Raw genomic sequence first — 15821 nt, 5'->3', positions numbered from 1 at the left:
AACGAGGAAAATTAAATCATTTGGAAAATGCGTTTACTAGTGATCTTCAGAGAAATTATCCATATCATTCTAATCCAAACGCATTTTCTCATGAAAATTTGGTTAAGGGTTAATTTGGGGTAATCGATTGCATTGATTCCCTCTAAAACTTCATTTTTTGGAATGCCTGATCCTAATTATTGTTTACTGTTAAAAGAGTTAAATAAATTAGAAGGAAATTCCTCAACTGCAAGAGCTTCTTTACACAATGGATTGTTCATTTGGTTGAAAATTATTACTTAGCTTTTCTTCAAACTCCGCTTATAAAGTTTTTCTTTTAACATTTTTCTTGAAAACTTCGTTTAAGTAAAAATCTCAAACTGGCTTCGGAATAGTCTTTCCTTTACGTTACGTTTCGGTTTAATGTACTGATCTTTACAAGCTACACGTTTAGTGGCATTAAGTGATAAGTAATAAATATGCCTCAAATATTTGGAGTTATAAGAAAATTTGCGAATTAGGATCTTGAGAATAATTATCAGATAAAGTTACGTGAGAGTTAAAACCAGATTTTAGCTTCATTTTATTGACAACAACAACAAATATTTACAAGTAAATTTGCTAAAAATGAGTTTCACTTTACATTGTGATAACTTATTAGAGTAATAATCCATTAGTTATCATATAAATATTCACATCTACAGTTTGATCGCTTCCATCAACAAGTCGGGTAGAAGAGAAAACATGTTCTACATAGATTAGGTTAAAGAACTGGAAGGATATGAAACTTGCGGTAGAGATAATTTAGTCGTGAATTGACCAAAGGAATATGTAGAAAATTGAAGATGATATGGTCTGTGACTCAGTATGGGGGACTTTTCTTGAAGGATTTGTATTTTAATGAAGCGTCTGGAATCGTGAGGGGTTTGATCTAGTCCTCGCACAATCTGCTTCGTAAAGAAATATTGGTCTTAACTGTATATGTATTGTTAATGGTTAGTTTCTGTTTCAAGTCAAGATTTGATCTGAAGTCATTCATTCTTGTCGTTTCAGTCGAGTGAGTAGATTTCAGTTTAGTCTCTTGCCAAACTTGCAAATTCTAAATATTGTTCTAAGTAAGCTGGCGGATTAGTTATTCCATTCAGGTGATCTGGAATATAGGCACATTTTATTGATGAAAATATTTCCTGAACCGATTTCTATTAATTTATTTTAGTTTTTCCATCCGCAAAACCACGTTTCAATAAGATTTAGATTATCTGGAGGCAGCACTGTTGCCTAGCAACCCACCTCTAACATAAAACAAAAAAATTAATATAATAATGGTTTTTATCTATGTAAAAGGATAGGTTTCATTTTTATAGAAATGAAACGTATTGTTTTCTGCTTCAATTTCAATTCTAAATGGGAGTATTTCCCTTAAATCAATGTTTGAAGAAAGAATAACTGTAACATCAGCGTATGTTGAATGATACGAGAGATTGACGATAGTTTTCTTAGGAAAATGGAAAGGACCCAGTGTACTTCATTGGGAGGCTCCCGCGATAATAGGAATGTAGAAGAAGAGGGCCTATCCAGACGAATGCGTCAGTGCCGATTGGTGAAGATCCGATAATTAGGGAGTACATTATTTCATTTAAAACAGCCTTCCTATTGTTACATCCTGAAAAACGATAACCTAGAATTGCCAAAACGAACTGAGTTCGAGAAACTGACATTACGTGATAGAACACAGCCGTGTTAAGTCACTATTAGCCACGAATAGGAACAGTCCAGGGAAAGACCAGAAACTAGAGATTTTATCGCATCTTTCAAACCCAAAAACCATTTAACTTAGTCACAAATTCTCTCTTCTAAATCTCAAACCATTACCACAAAATTTGGTTCGTCTCTGTCATTGCCTAAAATCGCGTTGCATAAAATTCCATCTCTCTTCAATCTCCCTAGAGAAATCCTTCCCCTCAATTGTCGATTTAAAAGTGTCTGGTGTGACAGTCATGAACCATCGTTCTTTCATAGCATAGTACGACTGCTATCACTGGATGGAGGTACATGTTTCCTTCAACCAAACTGCGCACTTTATGTTTTACTTGTTGCATTTATTTCTGTTCAGTTGTAAAAATCTCATTAAAGGTAATAAAAAGAAAAGTAGAACTTGAATAGGCCGTGATATTTAATGTGAACAGCAAGTCTGAATACCAGACTCGAACGAAAGCCTAAAATGCATACAAATCTAATCTATTTTCAAGTTTGGGGGGAAAAAAGATTTTGTAAAATTGAATTGCGTTATTCTTTCCTACTTAGAATGCTAACAAAATTTATAAGAAAGACACATTAAATTATAAATTTTCATATATTTTTTCTCTTTTTTTTAATTAAAAGGACCAGGTGGTGTTGTGACGCACTGAATATTTATACTACTTTTAGAGTTATATATGTAATGGAACAGGTTATCTGGCAGCTTATTATTACTTTGTGGTTAAAACGGGTGAAGAGAGGAGAAGGAGGAGTGGATTTTTTGATCTCCAGGATTGTAAGTTATTGAGCAATGTAATCTGGATGTTGGTATGTGCCGCGCGCGGACGTAGGAGAACATGTTAGGATCTGCTCGAGTAGGGGGCCCAGATAGGAGTGCCAAGCTGTCTGGCCAGTCTTCATGCCAAGGATCCCAGTCCTTGCCTTCTCTCTCTCTCCCAGTTCCATGGTCTTCCTCAGCACCCCCTCTACAACCTATCCCCTCCACCACAAACTATCCGTACGTACGCATTCCGCCACTGATATTCACCAGAGCACTTTTTAATTCGCTCTTCTAATCTGTATATTACCCAGTTCCGGTTATATTTCGCTTTTGTTAAAAAAAACAATTTTCGTTTTAAATACATGCAAAAATTTCAGGGAACGTTCTTAGTTACTTCTAACTACTACGTACCAAGTCTTATTTACTTGATATTCAAAGATCTAAGGAATTTGAACAAATCGAGTGGTGGGGAATATATTCTTTGGTTTCTGAAATTTAAGAAATGGGTCAAGCAGGTGATTTTGAGTAGCAAGATCTCTCCGTGTATTATAACAAAAAGTTTTTAGGACATGATCTGTCGGTGCGTATAGATGGGAAATTAACAGAATTATATATTTTGTAAAGACGCCATACGAAGCACAGAAATTTGTGTCCTTTTTTTATTCTGTTTTCATCACTGAAACGACTTTTTATACTGAAAACCCGCAACAGAAAGTATGATTTTACTAATTTTTACAGCTTTTCACGATCTTCTGTTAAATAGCATTTGGTTTTATTCTTTAAACTTCATAACATACTCTTAACCTCATGTTTATAATACTAAATACTTAATATTACAATTTAACTCAAATATGTAACCATACTTTTTAGGCTTATGAGTGAGCAGTCTAACAAATCAATTCTAAATCAATCTGAATTGTAATTCGTGGATACAAAATCCATTTAGTACAGAACTTCTGCGCGAATTTTGATATCCAATGTTAGAATAAACTTATAGCATTAAGATAAAGTAGTGTGAATGTTCTTTCCATTTTGAAATTTAGACTAGATTTAAGTGCGTACTTCTTTCGAAGGATCTGAAGGAGTAGAAACCATTTAAAAATCTCATATAAAGGTATCTTGGCAGGCGAGTGGTTAGATGCCCGCAATACTAAGACGATCGCGGTACGGGCCTTTTTTAATGCGCTAATTCAGAAAATTAAGTAATGTATGCTGTCCACCTCCGTTAAAGACTTGTGATCGGTAATTAGAAGTAAAGACTGCCTAACAAATAGCCATTGCTTTACTTTTCTTCTTTGAAATACCTCATCTGTTCACTGTATTGACCCGTATAGTTGTCTAGAGCCAGTCTACTTTGAGTTTTAAAAGAAATATTTCTAAAATACATTTACATCATAGAAATACCATCAGCGCTGTCAATAACAAAACACAGAGCCTTTTTAAAAGTAAATAAATAAAAGAACCCAAATGTACATTAAAAGAAAATAAAGCTATGTTAAGCAGATGCGGGCTATACACTTGTAAAATAACTGTGTTTGACCTGAGAACATCATTTTGTGCTGGCCGCATTAAACTCTAATTGATAATCACCACTTTGACTGGTCCGTCTGTCTTTATATTAATTTTAACACTGCTCAAGACTAATACCCACACTATTTATCATTCTATTTTCTACTTTATTATTTTAAAGAATAAAGTTTTATGAAATATTATTCTGTGTGTATCTACGTAGAAAATCTAGTTACATAACTCCATCAGAATGTGGTTGGAGACTGAAACTGAATCTAATTTTACTAACAGTTTAAAAATACTTTTTTAACAAGAACTGGAAATTTACATTCATTACTGATGTTTATCTTCGCTTCTGCCATCAATAATACATCGTGTACGCAACAAACTTCTTAGAAAAGAGAGTCTAAATAACAAGGACCTCCTTTGGCTTTTCTTCAAAACTTGAACAAAAAAGGGCAATGAAAGAAGTGAGGCTTCCGTTACTTCTTTCCCAAATTTGGTTTACCTTGCCAATAAGAACGCAGATTAGTAGCCCGAACTTGTAGGTTGAATAAAATGAAAATCCAGCATATTAGAGACCATCCTTGTTCAAACTGGGAGATTCTTTACGTAACACCCTGTTAGTAGTCTTCTCCATAACAATGAGAGAACCTTTTACTATGTATTTCCATAGATCTAATTTAAGATTAAGAGATATGAACTTGGGCTGTAGTCTAGCTATGATATCTTAATAAAATTTAGAAACTGCTCTGCAAAAAATGAACGGAAAATGTCATTCGATAACAGTGCTCATGATTAATCTGCTTACTGTGGATAAGGAGATGTTGAGTATAAAGGATTGAGGATAAAGAGGCTCTGTAGCTTACAATCGGGAAGTTAAAAGAGAACAGTGGTTTGAAGATTAATTTCACCACAAACTACGAATCTGAGATATGAGGATGAGTTGGAGAAGTTGAAACAGAAATAATCAAAGAATTAAGCTGGTTTAAGAAATTTGGATCAGTGTTTGAGATTAAGGGAGGATTATTTAAGAAAAAGATGAGGAAAAGGGATCAAAAGGAGATTAAAGCAACAAGGTTGTAGCAGTTTTGTGGAAAATTAGTAGTTTCCAAAGAAACTACAAGAAAAAGTGGATTATTCCTCATTTAGAATGATCTCCTCCTCGATTCTCAGCAGCCAATTATGCAAAATGTAAGCAGTAGAAATGGCCTTTAGGAGAAGGTATACAACGGCAATATCGGGCGACACTCTTTTTTTCATCCGAAGAAGCCTCAACTACCACGTAATTTGGTTGTCTTCATTGCCACGCTAGTTCTTCTTCCTCATAAGCTGTTTTAGTTCTTTTCCGATCGTACTAGCCGTTCTTCAACATAAGCTAGAAGAAGATATTCCGAAGTACTTTTCTTAACCAATAATTCAGGCCGAGATTTATCGGCTGCTGTGAAAATTCCAATCATATAAATGATGATTTCCGTTTCCTTGGGCAAACTTTTATTATTGCACATCACTTAAGACTGTTGGCCTTTTATAAATGTTTAGTTTTCCACTTCATTTTCACGATCTGGCAAAAAAAACCTACCTAAAAGAATGGAATTCGGAAAATCCTTTTAAAATAATTGTTTTCAGGGAATTGCAGTTAAGAGAAAGAGCACACTTAGAATCAAGAGCGATGGAGGGGCAGTTCCATAGGATTTATCCCAGACTGAAATACAATGTAGATTATATTCATAATAGATCTTACTCTGATTCCAAACTTATTATCCCAGGCCAGATCAAAATCATGTTTTTAATATAAATTATAAACCTCCACACTCCAGATGCTTGTCAATTGTGTACCCTTTGCAATTTAAAAGAAACAGAAGATATTTTGCACTTTGTCGGAATATGCCCGATACTAGCCCCTTATAGGCGACAATATTTAGGAAAAAATGTACTCTCAGTAGAAGGAAATTTGCAAATATCTCGATGGCGAGGACTGGACTTTACTCAGTAAATATCTAAAAGATGCCCTCACATTATAGGGAATTGTTGCTGGAAGAGTTTATTTAATTAACTTCCCTGTTCATCTCCTAAAGGAATAAATTTGTTTTTACGCCATCTCTTTTTTCTCTGTTAATTTTTTTATTAATTATGAAAGTAAAAAGTCGTTTGTAATCATACATAGATTAGCAACTCGGCAGGCGGATTCTGTCCATGCTGATAAGTACCAGTGATTTATGTTTTTCTTAATAAATACACTATTATTATTATTATTATTATTTAAATGATTTAAGGCGCGTCAACATCTAAGGTTATTGGCGCCCGGAGCTTTTTTCAGTGCACCAAACTGTGTTCTCTCGTTACAGACAACACTGTCCATCACCGGGCAGTGAGCTGTAAGAAGCTCCTAGGAAGAGAAAATCTAAGGGTCAGCAGCTGGATTCGAACCCGGGACTTCCGCGTGGGAGTCCAGTATGCTAACCTCATAGCTAATCCCTTCCCTCCTAATACACTATAAATATTATTATTAGTGGTTTTCACAAATCCCTGCATCTACCCTTTTTCTTTGAGGAGACCAGTTACTTGATTGGTTACCTCACTCAGTTCGCATTCACTCCTAATGATTATTACGTTTCTATTAGAGATAGTAAATCTTAGGGAGAGATAAGGCTATTATGTGCATATCCTTTGTTGTGATACGAATCAACTTAACAAATAAGTGAATAAAAATTTAACACCTGATATTAGTGCGAAATATTGAGGGGGTGACTTTGTTTTTTATTTTTATTTTGAACACAATAGTGTTAATGTAGCCACCAGAGAGGCAAGTGCAATGGGAAGGCAGAAAGCCAGATTTTGGCAACAGGTAAGTGCTCAACGTGAGACAGTTTGTTATGTGTGTGTCTAAGTGGTCGTGTAAATGAGAGGGAGTGAAATAAGAAGGAGAAAGGTTTGGAAACAAAGATTGTCCTGTGGAAGGTAGAAAAAGATTCAAGGAGGGGTAGCTCCCTCCCCAGTAATAGAGTGCACGTGTATGTGTGCATGTGTTTATGTGTGTGTAAGTGGTTTCTCTGTTGGTTCACCTGCTTCTCTTATAGTTTAGTCAGTCAACTACCAGAGCTCGCACGTCACATAGTTGTTACATTATAGTCCCTTAACAACAATTTTCGTTTTTTTATTTTACGTTATTTCTTTCTAAATTTTTTTTTTTTTAATTTTTAAATTTTCCCCAATTGTTTGGTTGTTAATGATATCTTCAGTTGTGTTCATATCATTAAATAATCCACAAGTGATTACCCATGTGTTCACGGTCCAGCCAATGTGATACCTACAAAGTAAGTAAACAATTTAATTTCACCTTAATATAAAAGAAATAAATCCAAAAAAAAATACGAGGTTTTTATTCTGTGTGTTCGTTCATTTTGTAAGAGAAGGTTGAAAGCACAGACAGCTTGGCGCCGTAGCTCTCCGCTTATCAATACTCGGCTGCCATAAACAAACCGATTATGTGTAGTTTTACAAGGAGCAACTATAGTTAGCTGATAAAATAAAGGAATAATATTTCTTTTGAACAGCTTAATAAAATTAATTAAAACTCGTGGTATAATTATTAATAGATAGATAATAATATAGTTTAATATTAACAGAATTCCGAACACAATGGGCGAGAACTGCACTATAGTGATAATTAATCTTTCATCATAAATAAAATAGTGAATAGATGAATTAAATGGAAAGTAAGATAAAAAGCGGGCCGTGACTCTCGTCAGTCGACCATCGATCGATTCGCTACGAGTCGATCTCGGTCGCAAACAAAGCCCCTTATAAATTATTACTTTACCAGCCGCAATAACTAAAGTGACAAGACGTTGCCTGAAGGTGTAATTTATCAATAATAATGATTTGCTTTATATAAATGGAGAGAAAAAAAAAAAATTAAATAAGGAAAAAATTAGAAAGTCTATATTTTTTGTTCTAATTATTATGGTTGATAATTAGAGATGTCAATTGAGAAGTTGATGTGTAGTGAACAGTGTGATTCTTTTTTATTTCTTCTTTTAAGAAACAAGAGAATTAGCGCTATGTACGGAGGCTGTGCTCTGGACCGGCGATCTCCCGTACAGACTGCCTGTCTCCTAATCAAGGTTCCCTCTCTCTACTTACTCTGATTTCTTCTCCGTCTTCTGCAAACCAACAAGTTTTTATTAACTTCTACTTTTCTTTTTTTTTCTATTATTATTATTATTATTTTACTTTCTTGGAAACCATCTTAACCACGCTAAAATCAAATGATAATGTAGTCAACTTCTTAGAGTTGAAAATGTCAGTCTAATTTAAAATTTCCATTTGAAAAATTAAAAAAAAAGTATTCTAAAACACTTACAAGATTTGAAACTTGAAAATCTAATTTATAAAATGTTTCTCCTAACTCAAAATGATGGTTCAATATTATGGTCAATTGTAACCAACAATTAATAATGTTAGGAGCCAGAATCAACTTTAAAATTAAACTCTATTGTAATATTTATGTTATTAGCTAAAATTTAAATAATTTTAAACTCAGAAATCACTCAAACTCAGCCGGAGAAATTTAAATTTAGTTGCTTGTACACCTACTCTTGTTTCTTTTTCGCGTAAACTCAACGGTCATTGGCGCACACTTCCAGATACCGAAAAGTTGATCTCTCGATACTGAGTCCATCACTGGACAATGAACTGTAAGAGGCTCTAAGAAGATAAAACAACAATCTAAGAGGTACTAAGTAGATGTACTAAGACTCTATTAAAACCATTTTTCGTTCGACTTAATTTCATAATACAGATTTCTTTAGACGCTAAGAAAACCGAACGGTTAGAGAAGCGGATTGCAAAACCAAGATATATTCCGGTTCTATGTTCAATCCCAATTTTGGTTTTTTACTTTAGTTATTATTCAAAATTTTAGTGGAGAACGTCAGGTTTCCTACCGCCTTCTTTCTTCACACGGCTGGTTGGTAAACCGGTAGTCTTAAATTATTTCAATAAAGAGAATCAAACATTGCTTTAAAATATTTAAAATCTCATTATCTGCGAAAAACTACCGGAAATTGGTTTGCTAAATAAAATTTCCACTAAAGACGATTTCTTTTATTATATTTATACCAAACAAATTTAGTAAGGCTTTTATAATTTCATTAACATAATTTCATTTCCTCTTTTTCAACGAGAGATAGCGCGATATCTATCATTTCCTTTCAATTTAACTTCAACAGTAATAATGATAAAAAACAATTATTTATTTTTATTATTCTGATTTTAAATATAAAAATGCACGCTTTGCGTTTCCTCTTCAGCAGTTATGGAAAATATGGTAGTGGTATTGCTTTTTCGAATGTTTTTATTGGAAATATAAGTTTTGACGTCATGTGGTTTACAGAAATAGTTTTTATCGAATTCGTATTATAATTTTACTTTAAATTTTGTTCAATTTTTTTATTAGGCCTCTTCAGGAATTCAAATTATCGGTCAAATTCTAAAAATAATGTAAATTTGCAGTTTTTTGTTTTTCCTTCATTTTTTGTATTTTTCCCCAAAATTTTCGTACCATCACTTTTCTAAAAATGCTAGCTGCAGTTCATAGTCAACCTCTACCACATATTTGCGAGAAAAATGCATTTTTCATAATGCTATAAACTTCAAACTAAATCATGCGATTAAAAAGGCGATGTTTGATTATTATGAAACGTGACGAGGGTAACTAACTGTTAGTTAAGAAAGTCCAAATTTGATGAAGAATTTCCAACTTTGAAATATTATTGTCTTAAAAAGAGGTTGTTAACTTCGTTTTGCTTTGTAAAGATACAATTACAAATTATTTTTCCGTTCGCATAATTTACATAATTCAACTCTTATTCACAAGCCTTTTTTAGAGCTATTGCCTGCCAGCAATTTGATACAATTCAAGCAATTAAGATTCTCCTTAACTTAGGAAGAATTTTGGACTATCTAATCACAGACTTTATGTACAAAAAAGCCGTCATTTCAAATGATTTAAACAATATTTAGTTATAAATAAAATTTATTCTATATTTATTATTATTATTTTTTGTTTTTTATCTCATTTAAAGAATCCAAAAATGGATTTTCGAACATCTTGCACCAACTTTCTAAGAATCCACTTACATAACTTCCATGGAAGTCTCTGTCCATTTATATAATCAAGGAATCCATTAAATTTTCTTAATTTCTGGATAAAAAAATGTTACTAAACTACCTGAATACACTAGGTCCAATCGTTACCAAAGCAACGACTTATGTAAATATAGCGCCAACAATTTAGCGAAACAGATTTAAAACAATGTGATTACTAAAGATTGGATTGGTTAAAAAAGAACGGATCGATGTTACATTTCTTTACTTTTTCAAAGTAAAAACAAAAAACAAAATCTGGATAGTTAAGAATTCACGTCTCTTTCATTGCACGCAATCCTCAAAACGGTTAATTATAGCTTTCTGTTTCGAAATTAGCGAAATATTTATTTGTCTCCAACGTCATAGAAGGACAAGAGAAAGAAAACGAGGAGTTAAAGTAAATTAATCGTCTACTTTTTTTACGGGCGTGGCTTAACTACTGTACTTTACTATTAACATATTTCATTTACAAATTCGAAGTAGCTAAACCGGGATTCGAACTGGAAATATTCCACTTACTCATAAATTCTTTGCAAATAATAATTTAAATAGATATCTCCTGAATGAACGGAATTTAGAATCGAGGTGTAATGAACTTTATATTCTATTAACTCATTAAAATATTTATCACTGATAATATCTCGACCAAATATAATAGTTTACTTATTTAGAGAGATTAGGGAGCAATTGTAATTATTAGCGAGTAAATTTAGGGAATCTGAAAAAAAAGAAAGAAATTGGTCTAGAATTTCTGTACAAAAATTATATCTAAGGAGAAGCCTAAAAGACATCACTTACCACAGAAACCTTTTGAACTAAATTTTCATTGAAAAAACTTGGTCTTTAATCAGGGATAATTTTAATTACCATTTTTACATACTAATTAAGGTGAGTCGGAATGTAAGATCATTGGGACAAATAGCCTTTTTTCAATGCACTACGGTCTCCGTACAGAGTTTTCCTGTTCCTTACTCTCCCCTACCGGACTCAGAGATGAAACAGGCTCCTATAAAGAGAAGATACTAAGTGCGGCAGCTGGATCCAAGCTCAGGATCTCCACTTTGTCACGTGCACTCTTCAATGAGCTTATCCATTTATTAATTATTAATAAAAGATGCGGTTTGTTTAACAAAAAACGAAAGAAAAAAAACACGCGATAAAATTCTAAATGTTATTCTGAAAAAATAATAAGATTTTAGAGGTAGAATGTATTAAAACTTGAATCTACACTTTTCTTAAACATGCCACGATCACGTTCGTTCATTTTATAATGAAATGCCTCATCTATTATTTGCCTTATGTTTTATTTGAAAAATCTTTTACAAATAGTGTACCCAAGGTGCTAATGGTTGCTTCTAATCTAGGCACTTCCCAAATTCAAATAAATAACAGTGAACATTCCTGTAGTATGTTTGCATCACTCCAATAACAATTAATAAAACTTCAATGCAATTAATTCTGAAGTTGATTGCTGTTTAGTTTAAATTGAAAAGAGATTGCTATAAATAAATTGAAATGGTGAAATAAAATTACTTTTAAAAAAATACAAATACGCTACATTGTTTGATAATAAGATATTTTCATCATTACAATTCCATTTGTTTGATTAAGAGGGAGGTGAACGTACTTTTTACTGCACTCTCTAAAACTTCTCACAAATTCTATTGAACATTTAGGGATTTCTAGATATTTAAAACTGAAAGAGAGAAAAAAAACAAAAACAAAGTGCATATTCATAATATGAATCGATTTTTATAAAATGTTTGGCTTCATCAGAATTTGATGCCCGCATTATTAAGTCCTCTTAGTTGAACATCACCATCTCAAATTCCTTATGAATCCCTTTTTGTTTTGTTTTGAAAAGGTGTGTAATTTTATATTGTAATACTAATCGTTAAATGTAAATAATTATATTGATTCTATAATTTATATACATAGAGATTAATAAACAAAATGATTCTGGGGCGAGATTAATCATTGTTCTCTAAATAAATAAACTCCCTTCGAAATAATAATCGATTATGAATCATTTACCATTATGTGTATATATTATAGATGCGTGATTCATAATTGTTAAAATAAACTAAGTCTACCAAAAAATAAAAATAAAATAAAATAACTGGCATTCCCTATAATGATTCACATTGTTTATTGTGGTTTAAACTATGTACGAATTGTAAAAATAACAAAGCAACATTTAGGGGCCATCATTATAATTTTAGAACTCACTTGTAACTAACTTTGTCCATATAAGATTGGATAATCTTTCAAGAAAAATCGCTATTTACTTTAGACTTATAATTTGATCGTTTATAATTTGCTTTCGCACAACCAGAAGACTAAATTTTGACCAAATTTTTATTTCTTACCAGATCTACTGTTGATCACAAAATGAACTCTCATAATATGTATACTAAAGTTAAAATCCCAAATTAGTAAAATAGAAAATGGAAACTGTAAACATATTTTACTGTAGTACTGGGGCTACAAAACCGGACAACGAAATTAATAACTGGCCAAGGGGCAAGAACACTATGGAAATAATTGCCTGCTTTATGAATGATTTCAATTCCTGATAATTTATTTAGTAAATTTAATTTGAGAAGTTCGACGAGGCACTTCAAAGTCATCTAAATAACCACATTCTGGTATTTAACTATTGTATAGCTCGATTTTTATAATCATTTGTAGGAGTTATTTCGTAACAGCCTGTGATGAAATTTCTTTCAATGGACGTTAATATATAATAGGAACGGCGCTTTTGATTCTCATGACGAACACGCCTTTGATGCCTGATTATGGTTTAATTCTACACATGCTGCAATATTCATCGGAAGAAACAGTATAAATCACTGTAATTCTGCCTGAAATTTCATCAAAAATATAAATTCTGCATTTTTTTAAACACCACTTTTGTGTTTTACTGGAATTAAGGTCCTTTGAACAACTTGTTAGCATTCTCAGAATTAATTTAAAAAAGGGAATGATAAATTTTGTTTGTTAAAATGTTAATAGTGTGGACTAACATTTATTTTCTCATTAACAGTAATCAAGTGCCCCATCTTACTTAAAATATCTTTAACTTGGGCCTGTTAATAAAATAAGTTTAAAATAGCCCTTTAAAATTAAGTATCGTTGCGTAATATTAACGAAGTCAAATTTAATTGGTCCAATCAGTTAAACTGTTGAAGAACATCTACTCTTTTGAATCCTTCAGAAGTGAAAAGAAATACTAATTTACATGAATATTATTTGATAAATTATCTGCTCTATATTCTGAAATATCTAAATTGATGAGTTTTAATTGTGCTTCATTTAAATACAAAATATTTTCCCTAACTGGCGGATTAATTACTCATAAGGACTTAATAAGGAAAACTGGAGAAAGATCTTTTTAAATGTTCATAATTTTCTTGCTCTCTCTTGACGCCAGGAAATATTTCAATTTGTTAGCGATTCCTCTGAAAAATATATTTTGGCTCCACACTAAGATCGAAACGCTTCATTTTTTGTTTTCCAATTGGCCTGAAGCTACGTTTAAAAACTTTTTTGGGCATTTTTGTATTTTTGCCTTCATACACCTTTTCCATAACGTCCCAACTACCAAATTAGGTGTGAATAGAGGTGTCTAGCCTCTAGCGAATATATTTTACTTTAAATACTCGTATTAACCATTAAATAAAATCCAATGTTTAGACCGGGAATCGAACCCAAGTAGTACCTCAATACTTCTAAGCTTTGCGGGCCTCGATTACCGTGGCGGCCTTTTGGATAACATCAAAGTGTAGTTTGTGTACTTATCCATAATCCACAATTTTTTCTTGTTATTGTGATTGTTTTTCGACAAAATTGTGACTACTTCTTTTTTGCCCTGTGAACTAATTAACGAGGTTCCCTCAAGAGGTCACCAGACTCCAGTAATAAGAATTTCTTCGAAATTCTCTCCCGTTAATCTTTACAACAAACTTGGCATGCACTGTTCTCTCTGATGAAACCTACTCCAACTCAAAATTGGAATTCAAAAATTGCCGATATTGCGGTTGTTTGATTCAATGCCAGTAATGGTATAAGTTCAATTCATCCACGATTGGCTGAATGTTCTAAAAACAAAAATAATGTTGAACGAAACAAGTTACACTTTCTATTAGAAATGAAGAAGCTGAATTAATGAGGGAGAATTTTTGCTGAAACTTCTCCGCATAACGTGATTTTATCTTTTGCGTTTTCTGGTCATTGCAACCTCAGCTAACAGTAGTTAACTCTAATTTTTGTTTTCACTTATTGTATTAAATATTTTCATTGCTTGAAATCTCCCAAAATTGGAATTATTAATCATTGTTGTTTGTTTGTACAGGAGTGTGATCGACGACCATGGTGTGGCTGGTGATGGTGATCTGGAGTGTTGCAGTGTTGCAGCAGGCTGAAGGAGATCGTAAAGCTGTTGAAACAGGATTGCTAAGAATGCTCGGATTGGAGAAAAGGCCTAGGGCAGTGCCTTCGTTAACCGTACCTGAAGATATGTTACAATTATATAAACAACAGACAGGTCTTGATTTAGATACTCCTTTTCTGCCTCTTCCTGGCAGGATGACGAGATCAGCAAATACTGTTAGACGGTTTACCCACTCAGGTAAAAAATACAGAAGTGTATTATTAAACATTTATTTCCGATGTTATTGTTTTTTTCTTCTCTTACTGTGTGTCTGATTAAAATTGCAGGAAGTTGAATTTGGTTGAATAGGAATGTCAAAATAGAGTTTTCGTCACAATGGGTCAACCACTATAGAATCGTTTTTTCGGTTTATTAAGATTACCCCAATAACTGTTTTAACGATATTTTTGAACTTCGAATACTAATTTGTAAATATATAATTTTTCATTTTACGCAGAAAATGCGATTATAGATAACTTCTAGGAAAGGAGATAGATAAATTCCGTCTGAAGTGCACATTTTGTGCAATTTAGGGTCCTTTCTCTAGTTTACAGTTAAGTAGGGTTAAATATGATGCTGAAATTGAATTTAAAGAATCTCGTTTACCGAAAGTTCGTCTTTTATTCAATGGATTTTTTGCTTTTTATGGAATTTTCTCTAAAATGGCTCCCTTTATGGATTTTAAGGAAACCACTTACATACCCCATAGGTTTTATAGAATTCTCCTTTTTAATTTTACTAGAAAAAAAAAAAATCGTTTTCAGGCGATTCTCTGAAATGGAAAAGATTTTTAAGTCTACTTGAGCGTTCATTTCAATTCAATTAGACAGCTGGTTCACCAACATATTGAGACTGAAGTTAGCCCAGGTTTAAGATTTCAGTTTCAGTTATTTTTTTTTTTTTTAGAAATATTAAATCTGTTCTTCTGTTCAATAATTTATTTTGTATTCTCAAGCCATTACTTCGGATATCTCAGCATTCCTGCGGGTATATCTTGGGCACCCCTTCGGATATTCAGCCTAATTCCACGAAATACTCTCTCATTGACAATTCCATCATTTACAACATACCCAAAGAGCTTCTAAAACAGTTGGTTGAGCAAATATTTGATTGGTTGGTTTTTAAAAAAGAAACACAAAATATCAAATTATTATTAGAAAATAATATTTAGCTACATTTATAATAAATGCAGAATAGCTAAACCTTTGACCTTATTTAAGAAAAAAAAAA

At 32.5% G+C, this 15821-nt stretch overlaps 1 protein-coding gene across 2 annotated transcripts in view; it reads left to right on the top strand.

The window, feature by feature from the left end:
* dpp (decapentaplegic morphogen) overlaps positions 1-15821 on the top strand; it is a 50448-nt gene that overhangs the window by 29151 nt on the left and 5476 nt on the right. Inside the window, exons 1-2 of one of the 2 annotated variants that reach the window (XM_074122404.1) lie at positions 7076-7323; positions 14514-14789. In XM_074122404.1, coding sequence (XP_073978505.1) covers positions 14531-14789 — 259 coding nt within the window. In that variant the 5' untranslated portion in view covers positions 7076-7323; positions 14514-14530. Of the gene's footprint in view, positions 1-7075; positions 7324-14513; positions 14790-15821 lie in introns of those variants that run through there. The other variant, XM_074122403.1, reaches the window with a different exon arrangement.

This window comes from Rhodnius prolixus, unplaced genomic scaffold (assembly GCF_049639745.1).
Source record: "Rhodnius prolixus isolate KJV_2025 unplaced genomic scaffold, Rpr scaffold_8, whole genome shotgun sequence".
NCBI classification, from domain to species: domain Eukaryota; kingdom Metazoa; phylum Arthropoda; class Insecta; order Hemiptera; family Reduviidae; genus Rhodnius; species Rhodnius prolixus.
Note: the sequence above shows the minus strand (reverse complement) of the source record. Positions and strands in the feature narration are given on the sequence as shown.